This window comes from Apodemus sylvaticus, chromosome 1 (assembly GCF_947179515.1).
Source record: "Apodemus sylvaticus chromosome 1, mApoSyl1.1, whole genome shotgun sequence".
In the NCBI taxonomy this organism is placed as follows: Eukaryota; Metazoa; Chordata; class Mammalia; order Rodentia; family Muridae; genus Apodemus; species Apodemus sylvaticus.
The window spans coordinates 40,509,802-40,530,065 of NC_067472.1; the positions used below are offsets into that span (position 1 = coordinate 40,509,802).

At 41.0% G+C, this 20,264-nt stretch overlaps 2 protein-coding genes across 4 annotated transcripts in view; one reads left to right on the forward strand and one right to left on the reverse strand.

The window, feature by feature from the left end:
* Gda (guanine deaminase) overlaps nucleotides 1-20,264 on the forward strand; it is a 680,631-nt gene that overhangs the window by 173,002 nt on the left and 487,365 nt on the right. The window lies entirely within an intron of this gene.
* Nucleotides 17,201-20,264, reverse strand: part of Cemip2 (cell migration inducing hyaluronidase 2) — a 74,343-nt gene continuing 71,279 nt past the window's right edge. For all 3 annotated transcript variants that reach the window (XM_052188323.1, XM_052188315.1, XM_052188330.1), the window contains exons 23-24: nucleotides 18,787-18,890; nucleotides 17,201-18,373 (exon numbers count right to left, since the gene is read on the reverse strand). In XM_052188323.1, the coding sequence (XP_052044283.1) occupies nucleotides 18,177-18,373; nucleotides 18,787-18,890 (301 nt within the window). In that variant the 3' untranslated portion in view covers nucleotides 17,201-18,176. The remainder of the gene's footprint in view (nucleotides 18,374-18,786; nucleotides 18,891-20,264) is intronic.

Consider the following 20,264-nt stretch of genomic DNA (forward strand, 5'->3'; position numbering starts at 1 on the left):
TTGCCACATGAGGGACCAGACTGGTACTTCACATTCACTTCTTCCCTTCTTCAACCCAGTGGGGGACAAATTGAAAACCACCACTCAGATGAGGAACATTCTATAGAATAACAGCAAAGTATCTTCTAAACAGTCAAAGTCACAAGGAGACAAAATGAATAAAAAATAACCCAAAGGAAAGCCTGACAAATTATTATAATTGAGAGACTCCTACATGAGCAAGAAGTGAGATGTGGTATCTCAGACTGACAGAGCTTAAGGCTTATAAGTAAAAGGCCATGGAACACGAATAATGAATGGGGAAGCCAACATGGGCAGTAGGTAGAGCATTGTGTAGCGTATGTGAAGCTCTGCGTTCCATTCTCAGAACTACACACATCAATGTGCTCACACCACCGGCCTGTAATCCCAGCAGGAGTACTATCCAAGGAGTCTAGGAACAGCCCTGTGCCTTCCACCATGTGAGAATGCAGGGAGAAGCTGCTGTCTGTCTATGTACTATGATGTGAATCCTCACACTGAATCCATCAATACTTTGACCTCAGAATTCCCAATCTCAAAACTTTGGGAAATAAGCTTCTTTTCCATTTAAGTTACCTTGTGCATTGTATTGTAAGACCACAGATAACAGAGGCAAACTGGACCATAGGATAACTACCCTGTGTATACTTGATAATTTGTTTTATATGAAATTTATCTTTATATGTTTTATGTTTGTGGGGGTGTGTGTGAATGCATTGCCCATATAGGCCACACAGGGCACTGGATCCCACTAGGGCTAGAGTTACAGGTCATTTCAAGCCTCCTAAGGGTACTGGTAATTGAACTCAGGTCCCCTGTCAGAGCAATACACTCTCTCAATGTCTGAGTCATGTCTTCTCTGATTTGATTTTGAAGTATTTGAAAATTTTCTTCTCTGTTTCAATGTCCCAATGATATTCTGTTATATTATCTCCTGAAAGGTTTATAGTTCTAAATTTACTCTATATGAAGGCTATTTTTTCTTTGAGGTTTGAGATAAGGCTTCATTTGTAAGAATCCAGTTGTTCTTACATCATTTACTAAAACGATTATCCTATATCCACTCATGTACACTGTTGTCCTCATTACATCTGAAGGTTATGTGAAACCTTCATTACATAAATTGCTTGTGTAAAGGCAAACCTATGAGTTTTAAACCAAGATGCTAATAAAATCCGTCTAGAATAAAGACTATTTCGGTTATAAACCTATGGATCAAGTGAAAATAGCCCATAAATCTTACTTTAAGAAACATGATCCAAATCCCACTGGGAGAGAGCTGGTCTCCCAGGAGTGCTGACACACCTGAGAATACAGGTAAGACCACCACTTCTGCACATATTCCTGGCCCAAGAGAGATACGCCCAGAACCAACAGGACACAGGAACTGAAGAGCAGCATGGGACAGGATACTTCCAGTTTCCATCTGCGCCCCAGAGCTGACCATGTGCCAAACTCTCCATACCCAAATCCCACGCAGAAAGAGCTGGTCTCCCAGGAGTGCTGACACACAGGCTTACAGGAGGGACAATTCATAGTCAGAGACAGCCAGACCAGCTAACACCACAGATAACCAGATGGCAACAGGCAATGGCAACAGGCAAGTGCAAGAACATAAGCAACAGAAACCAAGGCTACGTAGTACCATCAAAACCCAGTTCTCCCACTACAGTGAGCCCTGGATACCCCAACACACCAAAAAAGCAAGACTGTCATTTAAAATCACATCTCATGATGATGATAGAGGACTTAAAGACATAAATAATTCCCTTAAAGAAATACAGGAGAACACAGGTAAACAGGTAGAGAAGCCCTTAAAGAGGAAACACACAAAAAAATCCCTTAAAGAATTATAGGAAAACACAACCAAATAGGTGAAGGAGGTGAACAAAACCATCCAGGGTTTAAAAATGGAAATAAAGAAATCACAAAGAGGAACAACTCTGGACATAGAAAACCTAGGAAAGACATCAGGAGTCATAGATGCATGCATCAACAACAAAATACAAGAAATAGAAGAGAGAATCTCAGGTGCAGAAGATACCATAGAAAACAGTGACACAACAGTCAAAGAAAATGCAAAATGCAAAAAGCTCCTAACCCAAAACACCCAGAAAATCCAGGACACAGTGAGAAGGCCAAACCAAAAGATTATAGGTATAGAAGAAAGTGAAGATTTCCAGCTTAAAGGGCCAGTAAATGACTTCTACAAAATTATAGAAGAAAACTTCCCTAACCTAAAGAAAGAGATGCCCATAAACATACAAGAGGAGTTCAGAACTCCAAAAAGATTGAACCAAAAAAGAAATTCCTCCCATCACATAATAATCAAAACACCAAATGCACAAAACAAAGAATATTTAAAAAGTAAGGGAAAAATGGCAAGTAATATATAAGGGAAGGCCTTTCAAAATTACACCAGACTTCTCACCAGAGACTATGAAAGCTAGAAGATCCTGGGCAGATGTCATACAGACCCTAAGAATACATAAATGCCAGCCCAAGCTGCTATACCCAGCAAAACTCTCAATTACCATAGACAGAGAAAGTAAGATATTCCATGACAAAACCAAATTTACACACTATCTTTCTACAAACCCAGCATTACAAAGGATAATAGATGAAAAATACCAATAAGAGAAACTACACCCTAGAAAAAGCAAGAAGGTAATCTTTCAACAAACCCAAAATAAGATAACCACACAAACATAATTCCACCTCTAACAACAAAAACAACAGGAAGCAACAATCACCATTCCTTAGTATGTCTTAACATCAATGGACTCAATTCCTCAATACAAAGATATAGACTAACAGAGTGGATACATGAATGGGACCCAGCATTTTGCTGCATACAGGAAATGTACCTCAGTGACAAAGACAGACACTACCTCAGAGTTAAAGGTTGAAAAACAATTTTCCAAGCAAATGGTCCCAAGAAACAAGCTGGAGTAGCCATTCTAATATCGAATGAAATTGACTTTCAACCTAAAGTTATCAAAAAAAAGGACAAGGAAGGACACTTTCATATTCATCAAATGTAAAATCTACCAAGATAAACTCTCATTTCTGAACATCTATACTCCAAATGCAAGGGCACCCACATTCATAAAAGAAAATTTACTAAAGCTTAAAGTACACATTGCACTTCATACAATAATAGTGGGAAACTTCAACACCCCACTCTCACCAATGGGCAGATCATGGAAACAGAAACTAAACAAAGACATAGTGAATCAAACGTAAGCTATGAGCCAAAGGCATTTAACAGATATCTATAGGACATTTCATCCTAAAACAAAATAATATACCTTTTTCTCAGCACCTCATAGTACCTTTCCAAAACTGACCATATATTTGGTCACAAAACAGGCTTCAACAGATAGGAGAAAATTGAAATAATCTAATGCATCCTATCAGATAACCCTGCACTAAGGCTGGTGTTCAATAACAACAACAAAAACAAAAACAACAAAAAGCCCACATACACATGGAAACTGAACAATGCTCTACTCAATGATAACTTGGTCAAGAAAGAAATAAAGAAATAAATTAAAGACTTTTTAGAATTCAATTAAAATGAGTGCACAATGAAAGCAGTTCCAAAAGGGAAATTCATAGCTCTGAGTGCCCCCCAAAAGAAACTGGACAGAGCCCATGAACTCTAGCAGATTAATAGCACACTGAAAGCTCTAGAACAAAAAGAAGCAAATACACCCAAGATGAGTAGATGGCAGGTAATAATCAAATTCAGAGCTTAACTCAGAGCTTAAATCAACTAAGTAGAAACAAAAAGAATTATACAAAGAATCAACAAAACCAGAAGCTGCTTCTTTGAGAAAATCAACAAGATAAATAGGCACTTAGCCAGATTAGCCAGAGGGCACAGAGACAGTATCCAAATTAACAAAATCAGAAATGAAAAGGGATACATAACAACAGATACTGAGGAAATTAAAAAAATCAGATCGTATTACAAAAGCCTATACTCACAAAAACTGGAAAATCTTAATGAAATGGACAATTTTCTATACAGATATTAGGTACCAAAGTTCAGGATCAGATAAACCGTCTAAACAGTCCCATAACCCCTAAAGAAATAAAAGCAGTCATTAAAAGTCTCCCAACCAAAAAAAAAAAAAAAAAAAGTCCAGGACCAGATGGGTTTAGTGCAGAATTCTATCAGACCATCAAGGAAAACCTAATACCAATATTCTTCAGACTACTGCACAAAATAGAAACAGAAAGTATGCTACCCAATTCGTTCTATGAAGCCACAGTTATGTTTATATCAAAACCTCATAAAGATCGAACAAAGAACGAGAACTTTAGACCAGTTTCCCTTATGATATTGATACAAAAATACTCAATAAAATTCTCACAAACCAAATCCAAGAACACATCAAAATGAACATTCACCACAATCAAGTAGGCTTCATCCCAGGGAGGCAGGGATGATTCAATATATCAACATAATCCAATACATAGAGAAACTCAAAATAAAAAAAAACACATGATCATTTCATTAGATGCCGGAAAAGCATTTGACAAAATTCAACATCCCTTTATATTAAAAGTCTTGGAAACATCAGGAATTCAAGGCCCATACCTAACCATAGTAAAAGCAATATACAGGAAACCACTATCAAACTAAACAGAGAGAAACTTGAAGCAATCCCACTAAAATCAGGGACTAGATAAGGCTTCCTACTCTCTTCCTATCTATTCAATATAGTACTTGAAGTTCTAGGTAGAGCAATTAGACAACAAAAAGGAGGTCAAAGGGACACAAATTGGAAAGGAAGAAGTCAAAATATCACTATTTGCAGAGGATATGATAGTATACTTAAGTGACCTCAAAAATTCCACTGGAGAACTCTTAAACCTGATTTTAAAAAAAGTTTAAACCTGATTTAAACTTCAGCAAAGTGGCTGGATATAAAATTAACTCGAACAAATCAGGAGTCTTCCTCTACTCAGAGGATAAACAGACTGAGAAAGAAATTAGGGAAAAGACACTCTTCACAAGAGTCACAAATAATACAAAATATCTGGGTATGACTCTAACCAAGCAAGTGAAAGATCTGTATGACAAGAACTTCAAGCCTCTGAAGAAAGAGAAGACCACCTCAGAAGATGGAAAGATCTCTCATGCTCATGGATTGACAGGATTTATACAGTAAAAATGGTCACCTTGCTGAAAGCAATCTACAGATTTAATGCAATCCCCACCAAAATTCCAACTCAATTCTTCATAAAGTTAGAAAGAGCAACTCTCAAATTCATTTAGAATAACAAAAAACCCAGGAGAGCAAAAACTATTCTCAACAATAAAAGGACATTTAGGGGAATTACCATACCTGACCTCAAGCTGTACTACAGAGCAGCTTGATATAAAAATGATAAAATGTTTTTAATGATAAAAACAAAACAAAACAAAACTGTGTGACATTGGTACAAAGATAGATGGGTAGATCAATGGAATAGAATTGAAGACCCAGAAATGAACCCATACACCTATGGTCACTTTATCTTTGATAAAGAAACTAAAACCATTCAGTGGGAAAATGACAACATTTTTATCAAATGGTGCTGGTTCAACTGGTGGTCAACATGTAGAAGAATGCAAATTGATCCATTGCTATCTCCCTACAAGACTTAAGTTCAAGTGGATCAAGGACCTTCATATAAAACCAGATACACTGAATCTAATACAAGAGAAAGTGAGGGGAAAAAATCTCGAACACATGGGCACAAGGGAAAAGTTCCTGAACAAAACACCAATGCTTTATGCTCTAAGACAAGAATAGACAAGTGGGACCTAATAAAATTGCAAAGCTTCAGTAAGGCAAAGGACCCTGTCAATAGAACAAAACAGCAACCAACAGATTGGGAAAAGATCTTTACCAATCCTACATCCAGTAGAGGGCTAATATCCAATATATACAAAGAATTCAAGAAGGTAGAGACTCCAGAGAACCAAATAACCCTATTAGAAAGTGGAGAACAGAGCTAAACAAAGATTTCTCAACTAAGAAAACTCAAAGGGCTCAGAAATACCTAAAGAAATGTTCAACATCCTTAGTCATCAGAGAAATGCAAATCAAAACAACCTTGAGTTTCCACCAGTCAGAATGGCTAAGATGAAAAACTCAGGTGACAGCAGATACTGGCAAGGATATGGAGAAAGAGGAACACTCCTCCATTGCTGGTCGCATTGCAAGCTGGTACATGAGTCTGGTAATCAGTCTGGTGGTTTCTCAGAAAATTAGACATAGTACTACCTGAGGACCCAGCTATACCCAGAAGATACTTATGTATCTTACAGATACATGAAGTACAGAAGATACATAAGTGAGGGTGTTCAATGCCCCGGTGTAGGGGAATGCCAGGGCAGGAAGACAGGAGTGGGTGGGTGAGTGGGTGGGTGGGTGGGTGGATGGGGGAGCACCCTCATAGATGCAGGGGGTAGGGGATAGAATAGGAGGTTTACAGAGGGGAAACCAGGAAAAGGGATAACATTTGAAATGTAAACAAATAAAATATCCAATTTAAAAAAAGAGAAAAGGAAAAAGAAGCACGATACTGGGTCTATGAAATGGCTCAGCCTGGAAAGCACTTGCCATGGATGCCAACAGGAAGGGCACAGTTAGCATCAGTACTCATATAACTGCTGGCAGGCCCAGCAGCAGCCAGGAAGCAGCCACGAGACCCCTGGAGCTAACTATGGCTAGGTAGATAACTTCAAACAGAGAGCTATGGGTTCAAGTGAGGGACCCTCGGTCATAAGGTAGAGTGATAGAAGAAGATACCTGATATCAACCTCTGCCACACACATGAGCACACACATGTTTGTGCACATCCACATGTGCACACACACATACACATGCACATACCACATCCATGAAAGAAACATCATCCCAGGCATTGGTAAACACATGCACTAAGAGACCAGAGGAAAGTATTCTAGAATAGAGAGATCGCTCCTCTTAGCAGCCCATTCTCTCCTATGTGGTGCCTGGTAATTTAATACCCTGTATTCAACAGTTCATTTCAAGATGATTTAAATCATAGGAATAAAATAATAAAAAATAATAAAATAATCAAAGAGGCTAAACTAGCCTTCACTCTAAACTTAGAACCTTACACTAAGTGGGTGGGTATATCTGAACAGCTAACTTCAGAATAGACTTGACTCTGCCCTTGAAACAGGACTCTGTCTCCCACACACAACAGTATATCATGACTTCTGTATTCCTCAACAAGATAATGATATTGGAACAAAAAGTAAATTATCAGACATATGATCAACACACACAGACATACACACACACACACACACACATACACGAGGGTGGTGATCACAGGAGGCAGAATTTGCTCTTGAAAGATTCCTGTCACACTCAGCAAACTCATAAATTAAGCAATTAGTCCACTGCCTCCCACTTGCTAATTTAAAAATAAAAATAACAACTACTTAGAAGCTGCTTTTGCTAAAAAGGACTGACTCTTGTGTCCTGCCCCCCCCCCCCCCGTGACAAAATCCACGGAACTATCTCAGCATCCTTATCTTCGTTTACATCTCTCTCTGTTGTCTTAAAAATGGGTCATATTCTTGCTTAACTGCGCAGAGGCACGTCAGTCACCCCACGAGTTTCCTTCAAAACTGATATACCTTACCTATATCTCCTTCCCTTCCAAACTAAAGGCACAAGATAAAAGCAATGAAGTTATATGTTACTGTCACCCTTTTCAATGTCCTTTACCAGACCTACAAAAGGTATCTGAAGGTCTCTAGTCACTGTCCTAGACTTTTAGTCACCTTGGATTCCAGGAACAGCAAATCCTTGCAGACTGGTCAGCCCTGTGCTAGAGGAAAGGTCATGCAGGCCAGCTTGCCCCACAAGCAATGGTTTCTTCCAACCAACTTTTAAACCTAGAACTGAGATAATGCTTAACCAGACCACACCTTGACCAAGCTTAATAATGCCTCCCACAGCCCAGTTCTCTGTTTCTCTATCTAAAACCTAAAGTTCATGCCAGTGTGTACTGGCTAGTTTTGTGTGTCAACTTGACACATTGGTACCAGCATAGTGGGGTATTCCTGTGACAACCTGACCATGTTTTGGGTAGGATTGTGGAAGGACTTTGGAACTTTGAGCTAGAAAAACTGTGGAAAGTTCTGTAGGAGCATGGAAGACAATGTTAAGAACAGTGCAGAAGATGGAGGCCTGGCTTGTGAAATTTCAGAGGGAAGATTAAAGACTCTTACAGTGGCCATGTTTTGATTGTGAAGATTCTGTGGTTTTGGTTAGCTGGGGCTGAAGAATCTGCTGTAAGTAACAAGATACCAGAACCACTAAAGCAAACCTTTGTGTTACTGGGACTATTGATGCTGGTTAGCTGGAGCTAAGAAATTAGTGGTGATTAAGAAGAGACCACCATCACTGAGATGAAATCTTCTTGGAAGTGTTTTCTGAGAGCACAGAGAGTGTGTTCCAGAGATAGCCACAGTTGTATTTTGTGCTGTGGCTGGACTTTGTACTGTGTAAGAGTCACCCAGATGGTACTGGTTTTGAAGGCATGAAGGGGTCATGAAGAGCAGCTGAGGTTCTTGGCACAGTGAGAGGCCACGAAAGGCCATTGGTGAAGGTGCAGCCTCAGTTGCAATTGATGGCCCAGGACTTGAACGGGTCATGCATAGGAGCAGAGGCTTGTCACCATGAAGAGAGCCTATGAGAGGCTATTGGTGAAGCCTAATTACAGTAGAAGTCAACAGTGCTTTGGAGATGCCAGTACCATACGATGACCACCAAGAACAGCAGCAGCAATGGAGTACAGGCAGCTGGAGCCTAGAAGACAAGCTGTGTGCTACAAAGGGCAGGACTGAAGGAGTGGCCCAAGCCCTTGGAGGAGCCCAGAAGATAGTGAGTTGGATCCCAGACATTGGACATTTGGAGTTTGAGTTTTGCTTTTGGTTGTGACTGTGCCCTGATATGTTTCCCTCTTGAAGGAAGAAAGTATTTTAGTGGAGCCCACAGTTAAAGGACTTTGAACTTTTAAAAAAAAACTTTGAATTTTAAAGATATTGGATATTTTAAGGTGATTGAACTTTTAATATGTAAAGACTGTGGGACTTTTAAAGTAATTTAGATCTTGGGGATGAATAAGAAAGTAAGGGTTGAGGCTTAATAGTGATGTGTTTGTGTGTCAAGTTGACAAGGTGTCAATTGTACTGGCTAGTTTTGTGTGTCAACTTGACACAGGCTGGAGTTATCACAGAGAAAGGAGCTTCAGTTGAGGAAGTGCCTCCATGAGATCCAGCTGTGGGGCATTTTCTCAATTAGTGATCAAGTGGGGAGGGCCCCTTGTGGGTGGTTCCACCTTTGGGCTGGTGCTCTTGGGTTTTATAAAAGAGCAAGCTGAGCAAGCCAAGGGAAGCAAGCCAGTAAGAAACATCCCTCCATGGCCTCTGCATCAGATCCTGCTTCCTGACCTGCTTGAGTTCCAGTCCTGACTTCCTTTAGTGATGAACTGCAACGTGGAAGTGTAAGCTCAATAAACCCTTTCCTCCCCAACTTGCTTCTTGGTCATGATGTTTGTGCAGGAATAGAAACCCTGACTAAGACACAGTGACTGCCTGAGATCCTAATCCATGTGTTCTTTGTTGATTTCAATCCTGTCCTGAGTTTTACTTTCATTTGCTTTTTTTCAAGATGTATTGTTATTTTTAATTATGCATGTGCATGGGCACCTAAGTGCAGGTGCCTGCAGAGGCCAGACAAGGGGGTTGGAATGCCTGCAGCTGGAGCTACAGCAGCTGTGATTGCTCCTCCACCCACTGTCACATCACATGGATGCTCGGAACCCAGTCTGGGTGCTCTGCAAGAGTTGCAAGTGGCCTTAACCTAAGCCATGTCTCTAGCTCCTCTATTTGCTTTCTTTGGGGACAAAATGGGACCTGACACTTTGGAACAAACTCCCTCTTCCCAGCAAAAGGTAAAAGTTGTTCATTATTCTCTTAATCATTCTTTACTTCCAATCATTTTTATTGGGCTGGGGAGAGGACTCTGTGGGCAAAGCACTGACTGTGGAAAGATAGAGACCAGAGTTTTGGTCCCCAGAACTCACTTTAACTGAGCGGATTGAAGTCTTCAGTTTCAGTGCTTCTAGAATGAGATGGGAGGCAGAGACAGGATAATCCCTGGAATCTTGCAGACCAAGTAGCTTGGAGTACACACCACAATTTCAAACAGCAAAGAGATCCTTTCTCAAAAAAGGTGAGTGGAGAAAAACAAGATGGAAGCTCTCTACTGATCTCTACCCTAGCATAAACCACACACACACACACACACACACTACATATACATATACCCAACACATATAAACATACATATACCACACTACACATACACATACATACACCACACACACACACATGCGTACATATACACACAAACATACACTACACACAAATATACATGCATAAACCCACACATACACACACCATACCACACACACACACACGCACATATACACACACGTATACACACCACCACATGTGCCACATACAAACATACACATACATTCCACACATACACACATAACACCATATTACACAAACACATCACACACAATTGAGGTAGGGAAGGAGGGAGGGAGAGGGGGATAGAGAGAATATGTTCCAGTGTTGTTATCTTTTTGTTTTGTTTTGTTTTTTGTTTTTTAATTTAAATTTATTTATTTATTTTTACCTATTATCTTTTAAATCTTTAGTTAACTCACTCTGTGTGTCCCAAAGTGACCAAATAAAAGCAAATAATCTTGTGCCATTTCCATCATGTAGGGTACAAGAACACATGTACTGAAGGGATGACTTAGAAGATGACTATCTAACCTAGTTATCCAGACACTTTGGATTTGGCTCTTTTATATACTACATCATTGATTGAATTAAAAGCAATGTCTCATCGTGCTTGTAGAGCATTTCCCCACCTGGATCCTTACCTAACCTTGCTGGCCTGTGTTTCCAATATAGAGCTACACCAGGGGAAAGTTATAATTACCAAATCTCTTCCTTTTACCTATTGGAATAAGGTAAGCTGCAGAAATGCAAGACACTACAAAGAAGACTTCCAGACATGTAACCAGGTGAGTATGCTTGCGTGTGGCTAAATCCCTGGGCTCAAATTCCAAAGGAGTGTATGCTTCAGAACCTGACAGTGTTCCTTGTCTGGTCTGTGTTCTTGGAACATTACCTAAAACTGGAGGAAAATCAGCTATTAGCCACAAAATGCCTGATCAACAGAAAGGACTCCTTTCAAAGCCAAGTGCTCACATCCTGTCGCTGGGGTGGACTCAGTTACTCAGTGACTCATTCTGTAAGTTGTAGCTCTTCCACATTATAATTCTCTCCACACTCAGATGGCTGCACTTTCACATTTAGGTCAGTACGTGGGAGGGTAAACTTGCCTTACAAATCACCCAGAGTTAGATAATTAAAACTTTCAGGCACATATTCTTTTTAGCACTGTAGGTATTGTAGCAGACATTTAAATGGAATTACTGCCCAAATGAGACAAAAAAACCTGCCTCTGAATTAGGTTAGCAAGGACTAAAAATCCTGAGTGTTGAACAGGGAACACATAAACAGGATGAGGAGTTACAAGAGGTCTGGGAATTCAGTCTTGCCAATAACACACACACACACACACACACACACACACGCCTTGGAACCTTGAGCAGAGGACAAAAGGTATTGGTGTGATAATGTGTGACCATGAAGAAATGGGCAGAAACATGGGAAGGTCTGTTGGCAACAGTATTTCTTCCCAAGTCTGCAATTCAGCTTCAGCTTATTACATAAAACCTAGCTCAAAACCAATCTCCTATATGCTAGCAGCTTTTCCTCTTGAGTAGGGAGTGAGATTATTAGCCAAGAGTTGTTGTGTGATTCTCAACTTTCCTAATACTGCAACCCTTTAATACAGTTCCTCTTGATGTAGTAATACCCAACCATAAAACTATTTCCCTTGCCACTTCATAACTGTAATTTTGCTTCTGCTATAAATCGTAGTGTGAATATCTGTATTTTCCAAAGTGACAAACTGTTAGCTGGACTCAAGGTTCCCCTCACAAAAATAGCAAGAGCAGAACACTATACAGCCCACCTGTAAAATGGGTGTGGCCATACTCCCCCCCCACACACACACACACACAAGAGTCATTTCCACATTGCAGAACTCTGGTCTATAACAGCTGGGTTCCTGAGCTGTGGTACCCTCCCAACCACCAGCATAAATGCAATCCTCCTCTGGGTATTCAAACCAGTTCCCTAGGCAGGTACCACCTGACTCCTGGTGCTGCTGTCCAAAAACAAATAAGACAAGGGCAGAGGCTCAGTGGCACAGGGCAGTCTCAGTGTGCCCTCCACCGTCTTGGAAATGTGTTTAAAGACTGAGTTCCTAATTCGTTAACTGTTATAAAATACTAAAGAATTTACAAGTATGTGAAACCCACCAGGTGTTTCAGATTGCCAGCTGTTTGTGAGTCAAGGTTCCTTTCAGTCAATACCTCCTGTCATTTCACAAAGTGTTTATAGTCCTGCTTGAAAGGAAGAATGCTGAGGATTGGAAGTAGGTAGCTGCTCCCAGTACCGCCACTAAATGCCTTTACTGGCATCAGACCTAAGTTGCTCACCAAAATATGCATCATATCTGTAGCAAATAACTACCAAGCATTTCACTGCCTCCAATCTATAACTAAGAGCTGTCTTCCTTAAGATGTCTTCAAAAATATAATATATACACATAGATATGTGTGTTTACATATAAAGTATGTGTATATGTGTGTCTGGATATATATTTTTATATAAAATATTTTATTTAAAAAGTATCTATATATGTGAAAATAATATATATAACATATAATTAATATATAATATATAATATATATATTCAACAAATTTCTCTTTTCATGGGCCTTCTTTTACATGAGACCTTTCTTCTCTTTCCCATGTTGAGAGTTACTGATTCTCCTTACCTTCTGAGACTCAGCCTCCTTCAGAAGCGTTCTTAGTCTAGGTTCCTCCCTCAGTAAGGAGGTGCTGATGAGCCGATAAGAGAAACTGAGCATACCCACCCCAGATCCCACTCTCCTTGACAAGATCAATGTCCTTATCCCAAACCCACCCAATCACCTCCTGCCAGCGTCCATGAAGGTCATGTAGGGAAAGGCATTGGCTTACAAAGCAAATCCTAGTCTCTGATCCTTTGTCTACCTTAAGACAACACATCTGTTTTAAAGGAGCTTCGATACATACGAACAAATTCTATTTCCAAAGCCAAGACACTTGTGCTGTCATCGTGTGGTCTAATCATAAGTCCTTACAAAAACTACCAAAAAAAAAAAAAAGCAAAACCCAAAGGATGCCTAAGAGTTCTAAGCAGGAAATAACCATAGGCAAAGGAATAATTTTAACAATGAGAATTGCAGACATCATTAAGGGAAAGGGGAAACCTGATCCTGGGCTTCATATAAAAGTTTGCCTCAGTAATTGCCACATACCCTGGTGGGCATCAAATCTGCCTAGCAGTAATCTAATGTTGAAAGATTGAGTCAGTAAGCTAAGGAAGTACAGTGCTCCAAGTGCAGCTGGATATGTTCCTCCCGGAGGAAGTGTGAAGAAAGGAGTGCCTTAGGGGGTCCTATGGGGCTTTCAAACTGCAGCCTTCCTTAGCAACACCTGGAGAGCCTGTGATGCAAGTCCAAGGCCAGCTCCACCTGCTGGAGATGCCCATGGGGTGGGGGAAGGGCAGAGCCTGTGCGTTCAAGTGGCTCATGGGACTGCTACAGGTTTTTTTCATTGTATATATATATATATATATATATATATATATATATATATATATATATATATATATATATTGTCTGGGAGTGACCTTTAAATGTCTTTTTACTTTGCTAATATAAGATAATCATTTTGTCTATCAAGGAAATTTAAAAAAAAAAATCCATGCATACTTCCCAACCTTCATAGTCTTTTCAGCTAAAACATTTTTATCACGTAGCTACTGTTTTTGGAGCTCCTCTGGGGCACAGTTGCTCATCCAGAAGGCAAAGTTCACTCCATGCATCTCCTTATACCATCTAACAAAGCATATGGCAGGCCCCAAGTGAGTACCTTTTAACCAGCCAGCTTCGTCACACAGAAGCTAAAGAAAAGTGAAAAGAACCTTCTTTTCCGAATGGCTTGAATCACCCACCCAGCCAACTGTAACATCCCTTGTGAACAAGGAACCTGGGGTGGGCTCTCCAGGACTTTTTTAAGGTTGAAATACTTAGGGTCTAGACTCACATTTAGAGCATCCGTGCCGCATGTGGGAGGCCTGTATTCAACCCCCAGTATGGAGAAAGGGAAAGATATGGTAAGAGGAAAAAAGACTGGAGTGGGAAAGAGGAGAGAGGGGGATAGGGAAGAAAAGAGAGGGAGAGCGGAAAAAGGAGGGGGTGGGGTAGAGAGAAGAGAGAGAACAGACTAGCTTCAGCCCAGAGTGTCTAATCGTATTTGTAGCAACCTGACGTGATTCATCACCAAGTCAGACTGACAGTAAGTGCCATCGCAATCTGTTGTCCTATTAACAGTAATGATACAATCTGTTACCCTATTAAAGGTCTTCACCCTAGAATTCTTCCAAGTCATTAAATATACCTAAGTAAGTACCTAAACCCTCATCAAGAAGTCCAGAGGTCTGGCTTGAACAAGACCCTAGAAGAAGCTGGACACTGGAACTGCGTGTAACAACTGTACTTGGGAGGCTGAAGCGGGATGATCTTGTGCAAGAATCTAGCCTGGGCTACATAGTAAGAGGCCACCTCAAAACAATAAATAAAAAGAATTTAGAGAAGGAAGTCCAATTCTGCAGAACAGAGCTAAATCAGTGGGATCTGAGCACTTATCTGCCAGAAGAGAATGCGCACTGGGTTAGGTGCTTGCCTTCCTCTGGAATGCCTTTCCACCAGGGCGGCTCCGAACACTACTTCACCGCTAAGGAATGAAAACCCAGTTACCAGGAGCACTCAGCCCTGGCCCACCTCCTCCACACAGAGTAACCTGCTTAATGATATAAAGATATGAGAAGGGTGGGTGAGGTACACTTGGCAAGCAGCGGAGTCCTGAGCCTGTCTCCACCCTAGAGTGTAAACATCAGCTTGGGGGAAGCTTGAGAATTATCAGCCATGAGGCCATGCACCTGTCTTTCATCTTCTCAGACACAAAGTCTTCACCTTTCAAAATAATCTACACAGCACCGGCTCGGGTAGCCACCCATAGACAGGCATCCATTTCCATCAAAGATAGAAAACAGGCACTGGTTGACATCTGAAAGCCACTGTATTTCTCCTTAGTCAGTGGATGAGTGGGAACCCACGTTTCTGGAACCCAGCCAAGTCCCTCATCTGAGAGAAAATGCCTCCCCTCCCCACCCCACCCCCAAGTTGCAAATTACCTTGGAATACAATTTCTCAGCACAAAGAGAATGCAGTGAAAGCTGGGCATTAGCCTGTGTGCCTCAAAAGCAAAGACTACACACTGAAAGCTACATTTTAAAAAAGCTTTTGAAAAAGTACCGGCAGTAAGATACTGAGTGGGAATCCTGTGAGTGATGTAGGGGTCTCAGAAGACCATGCAGGCACTCGAAGGTGGTTTTTAATCACAACAATTCTGCGGATGAAAGCAGAACCGTGGGGTTGCGCGGATAGTGTTTCCAACACGGCTGCATGTTGGAATCACCCAGGGAGCTTAAAATTAAATTAATAAAAAATTAAAATGAAAAAAAGACATCACATGTCTCAGCTACACCCAAAATCAATTAACTCAAAGCTGGGAGTAAGCCAGTGGGATGCAGACCTCTTGTGTTTTTAAAAGTTCTGCAAGTGATTTCCAACATGCAGCGAAACCTGGTCTCCTCTTCACGGGAAACGTGTTTCCTTTTAACTCAGCCTTACAGAATCTGCTGTGTGGATGGTCAACCTTTACTACTGCCAATAACTTCTTTAAAGTTAGACTCTGGGACCCTAGCAATTACAGAGATTCACAAATACACAGACATAAAATACATGCACACACATTTTTATTTATTTAACTTAGGCCCTAATTATTAGTACATAAAATCAGAAAAACTGAGTGCCTTGAAACTTGCATACCTTCTCCAAATATATATAAAAAAGGAACTCTAAAACAGCACATATCAAATATATTTAATTCATAATACACACACACACACACACACATCCGCACAACACAATCAATTCATCACCTTCAGGAACCATGGCCCACTAAATATATTCAATAGGTAAGATCTTACTGTACAACAACAGCAAAAAAAAAAAAAAAAAAAGGAAAGAAAGGAAAAGAAAAAAAAGAAAAAACAACAAAAAACCCACATCCAAAAAAACTCGGAAAAACAGATAACCAAACTTTGATTAAGACATGTGCCCGTCCTGTGAGCACTACAGTCCGCATGGTTTGTCACAGCACTTTGAGGTAGCATGTTCTGTAAAGTCACACAAGTCACAGAGCTGTTCTAGAATGTCTCCTGGACACAACATACAGGCATCAGCCTCGGCCCTCCACAGGGGAAGATGACCTTTTCTGCACTCAGTTGCTACTGTCAGCCAGGACACGCCTGGCTACTCAGCCATCCGCCATCGTGGGGTTCAGCAGCGCCTGGATGCAGCTTTTTCTCTTGGGTGCAGAGCCAGCCTCCTTTGCCTGTGTGCCCACGGGCTGAAGAAAAGCCCAGTAGAAGCAACACTGGGCTACCAGGGCCCTTTCTTCTTGTCTTTGAAAGCTACATTCACTAAGAGAGTCTCCCTCTTTTAAAGGCTACAAAGAGGTTCATGTCCGTTGCCTCCATGATTGCAGCCTAAAAAGTATCTCCTTCCTTTCCTCGGATACAAAATTTATGGAGTAGCAGGCGGTAAGTTCTCTGGGATCTTCTGGTAGGACAGTAAGCAGAGAAGCTTTAAAAAAAACAACAACAAAAAATCAAAAAAAAAAAAAAAAAAAAAAAAAAAAACTCAAAAAAAAAAAAAAAGGGAGTCCACACAACAAAACAAAGGTACAAGACCAAAACAAAGGACAGGTTTTCTTTTGCAAGTTATTTTGTTGGCTGAGTGATTTTGTTTTGTTGTTTTGTTTTGAGACAAGGTTTCTCTACATAGCCCTGGCTGTCCTGGAACTATGTAGACCAGGCTAGCCTCAAACTCACAGAGCTCCACCTGCTTCTGGAGTGCAGTGATCAAAGGCAGGCACCACCATGCCTGGCTTTCTTTTGCAAGTTCAGATGACAGGAGCTTACAGTTTAGGAAGTGGCTCCCTTCTTTTTTTTTTTTAAAAAAAAAAAAAAAAAAGCCATTCAGCTCAGCTCTGCATTTCAAATGCAAACATGCAGGTCAAGGGTTAAAGCTTCAGAAAAGTCCCACCAACTTCAGACCTGGATGCAAGTAAAAGTTTTGTGCTGTTTCTTCCTTCCTTCCTTTCTTTCTTTTTCTCAAAGGTCAGAGACCTAAATGATTTCAAAAGCCCCTTTGTCCCAATATGGTCCCCTCTTTGAAAGGTGAACCCCCAGTATACAAGTGAATACAAAGGACACATGACCAGACAAGAAGGGCACGTGCTGGGCCTGAGTTGCCACTTAAGACCGGGTCTGGCATCACAGAAAACCCTGGTGGGCAGTACAAAAATGAGCCCCGGACATCACTGAGCAGGGCAGCCACTGAAGGCAGGACCGAGCATTCAAGTATCTGAAATGCTTGCTACAGCAGCCAGTCCTCTAAGGAGCTCAAGGAGCTCTTGGACTCCCTGCACCCCACTATACAAAAGCACCCCTGATGCGCTTATCAAAGCAAGAACCAAGAGAGCTGCTCCCCCAACTCCTCAGCCTCACAAAGACAAAAGGGTTTTCTCCTGCCTGCTCAACGCCATGGTGAGTGAGCAGACACCCAGATAATTGCTTCGAGTTCTTTCTCTCCCTTTTGCAATCAAACTGGAAAATGGTTCCATCGGGTTAACAGTGTTGTCTTAAAATGCCATAAATTAAATAAGTTAGTTCACATTTTTTTTCTTTCCCAGCACTTAAATTACAGTCAAGTCTCTAAAGCACTTTCAAAGCCTGCTGTAACAGTTCAAGGTCTCTTCTGTGGACACCGCTGGTCCTGGAGCACCCATATTCCTCCATCTGCAAAGGGAGATACTGCTCGAGCACCCCGAGGCCCTGCTCATCAGGACTGGTAAACAGCTTAGTCCATGATGGTGTGAAGCTTCCGCTGAATCCCAAAAATACGATACTACCTATAAAAAAAGAGAGAGGGGAAAAAGTTAAAGTGTAGAACTACCATTTCCAACAAGAAGAGGAAAGTGAGTCAGGGTTGAACAAAACAAAGACAGTTTTGTATATGTGTGTATATGTATATATAAAAATATGTACATATGTATGTACACACACACACATATATATATATACTTATAAATACAAATATAGATAAAACACCTGCACTTCCTTACATCAGCAATGAACTCTTGCCTCCCAAATGACAAGCCATATCCCAACACACTTCCTCTGATACAGTCCTTTATCAAGAAACTATTTCAACAATGCTCACTCCGGGCAGAGCTCATGAGAACAGGCTAGCACACAAACATCACCATAAAAATACATTCACTGTGGCATCACAAGACTGCCAAAGGATACTGCCAATACAAACCTTTGCTGTAGAGATGTGCTGGCTTGGCCAATCCCAGAAGTACTAATGAATCCGAGATATTCATCTGCTTCATTTCTCCTCTTGTGCTCAACAGAACGATCGACCTGTGGGTCCAAGTTAGACAGTCAGCCCCAATGCTGGTCACTCAGCAGGGATTTACTGAGAATCTTTCTGGACTAAGGACAGCAGAACCATACCAGATAAAAGCAAATTTAGAAAGGCAAACAGGCCAGATGCTTTTCACCCTGACACAAGTCCCAACTCCTTGCTGCAAAGGGAACTTCACGTTCTTGGGAGGGTGATCACACAGGGAAACCCACAAGAGTCACTTAGGCATGAGGACGGGCTGGAAGCCGGCCTTCCAGGGTTAGTCTACTCAGTGGAGAGAGGTCTGTTTCTCTTGAGTGCTCTACCACTCTGTGTCAATACCTCTGTGATGAATAGGTGACCACAAACTTAAATTGTAAAGATAAAAGCAGGGTGCTGATCACCGGTGCAGCGGTGGTCAAGCACAGTGAGGCCCTGGCCTCCCCAGTGCTACAATAACAGCAACAAAAAAAAAAAAAAAAAAAAAACGAATATACGCTGCTCCCCAGGGTTTAAAACTTTTGTTTGTTTCTTTGTTTTTTTTAAAGATTTATTTATTTATTTTATGTATATGAGTACATTGAAGTTGTACAGACAGATGGTCGTTGAGTCTTCGCGTGGTTGCTGGGAATTGAACTCCGGTCGGCCCGCTCACTCTGGTTAACCTTGCTCGCTCCAGGCCAAAGGTTTATTTATTATTATAAATAAGTACAGTATAACTGTCTTCAGACACACTGGAAAAGGGTGTCAGATCTCATTACGGATGGTTGTAAGCCACCATCTCATTGCTGGGAATTGAACTCAGGACCTTCAAAAAAGCAGTCAGTGCTCTTAACCGCTGAGCCATCTCTCCAGCCCTTTTCTTTGTTTTAATTGCCATCTTTAGGACTGCTGAGGTGGCTCAGGAGTTGAGACCCAGCACCTACATAGTAGCTCCCAACCACTTGCAACTCCAGTTCTAGTGTATCTGATGCCCTCTTCTGGACTCTGAAGGCACCAGGCAGACACATACATATGAAAAATAGTAAAAAAAAAAAAAAATTAAAAATTGTCATCCTCAATGTATAGGAAATCACCACAATACTTAAGAGCTATTTGTGGATTCCTTCTTGCTGGTGTAAAAGCTATGGCTTCAAGGTTTATTTTAGTATCTGACTAGCAAGCTCACTGTATTGGTATAATTTCTTTAAAAAGAATTTAGCACTCTTGGAAGTGGACTGCAGCACCAGTTGCCAAGTACAACAGGAAAGCAAGCTGTTTACTCCCACTTATAGAAAATGTGCAACCTTCATAATTTAACTTAGCTAGGGGCATCTTATAGTAGCAGTTTCCATTCAGAAAAAGAATCCCTCCTTTGAACTCTGGCTGTGATTCCTTTAGCAATGTAGATC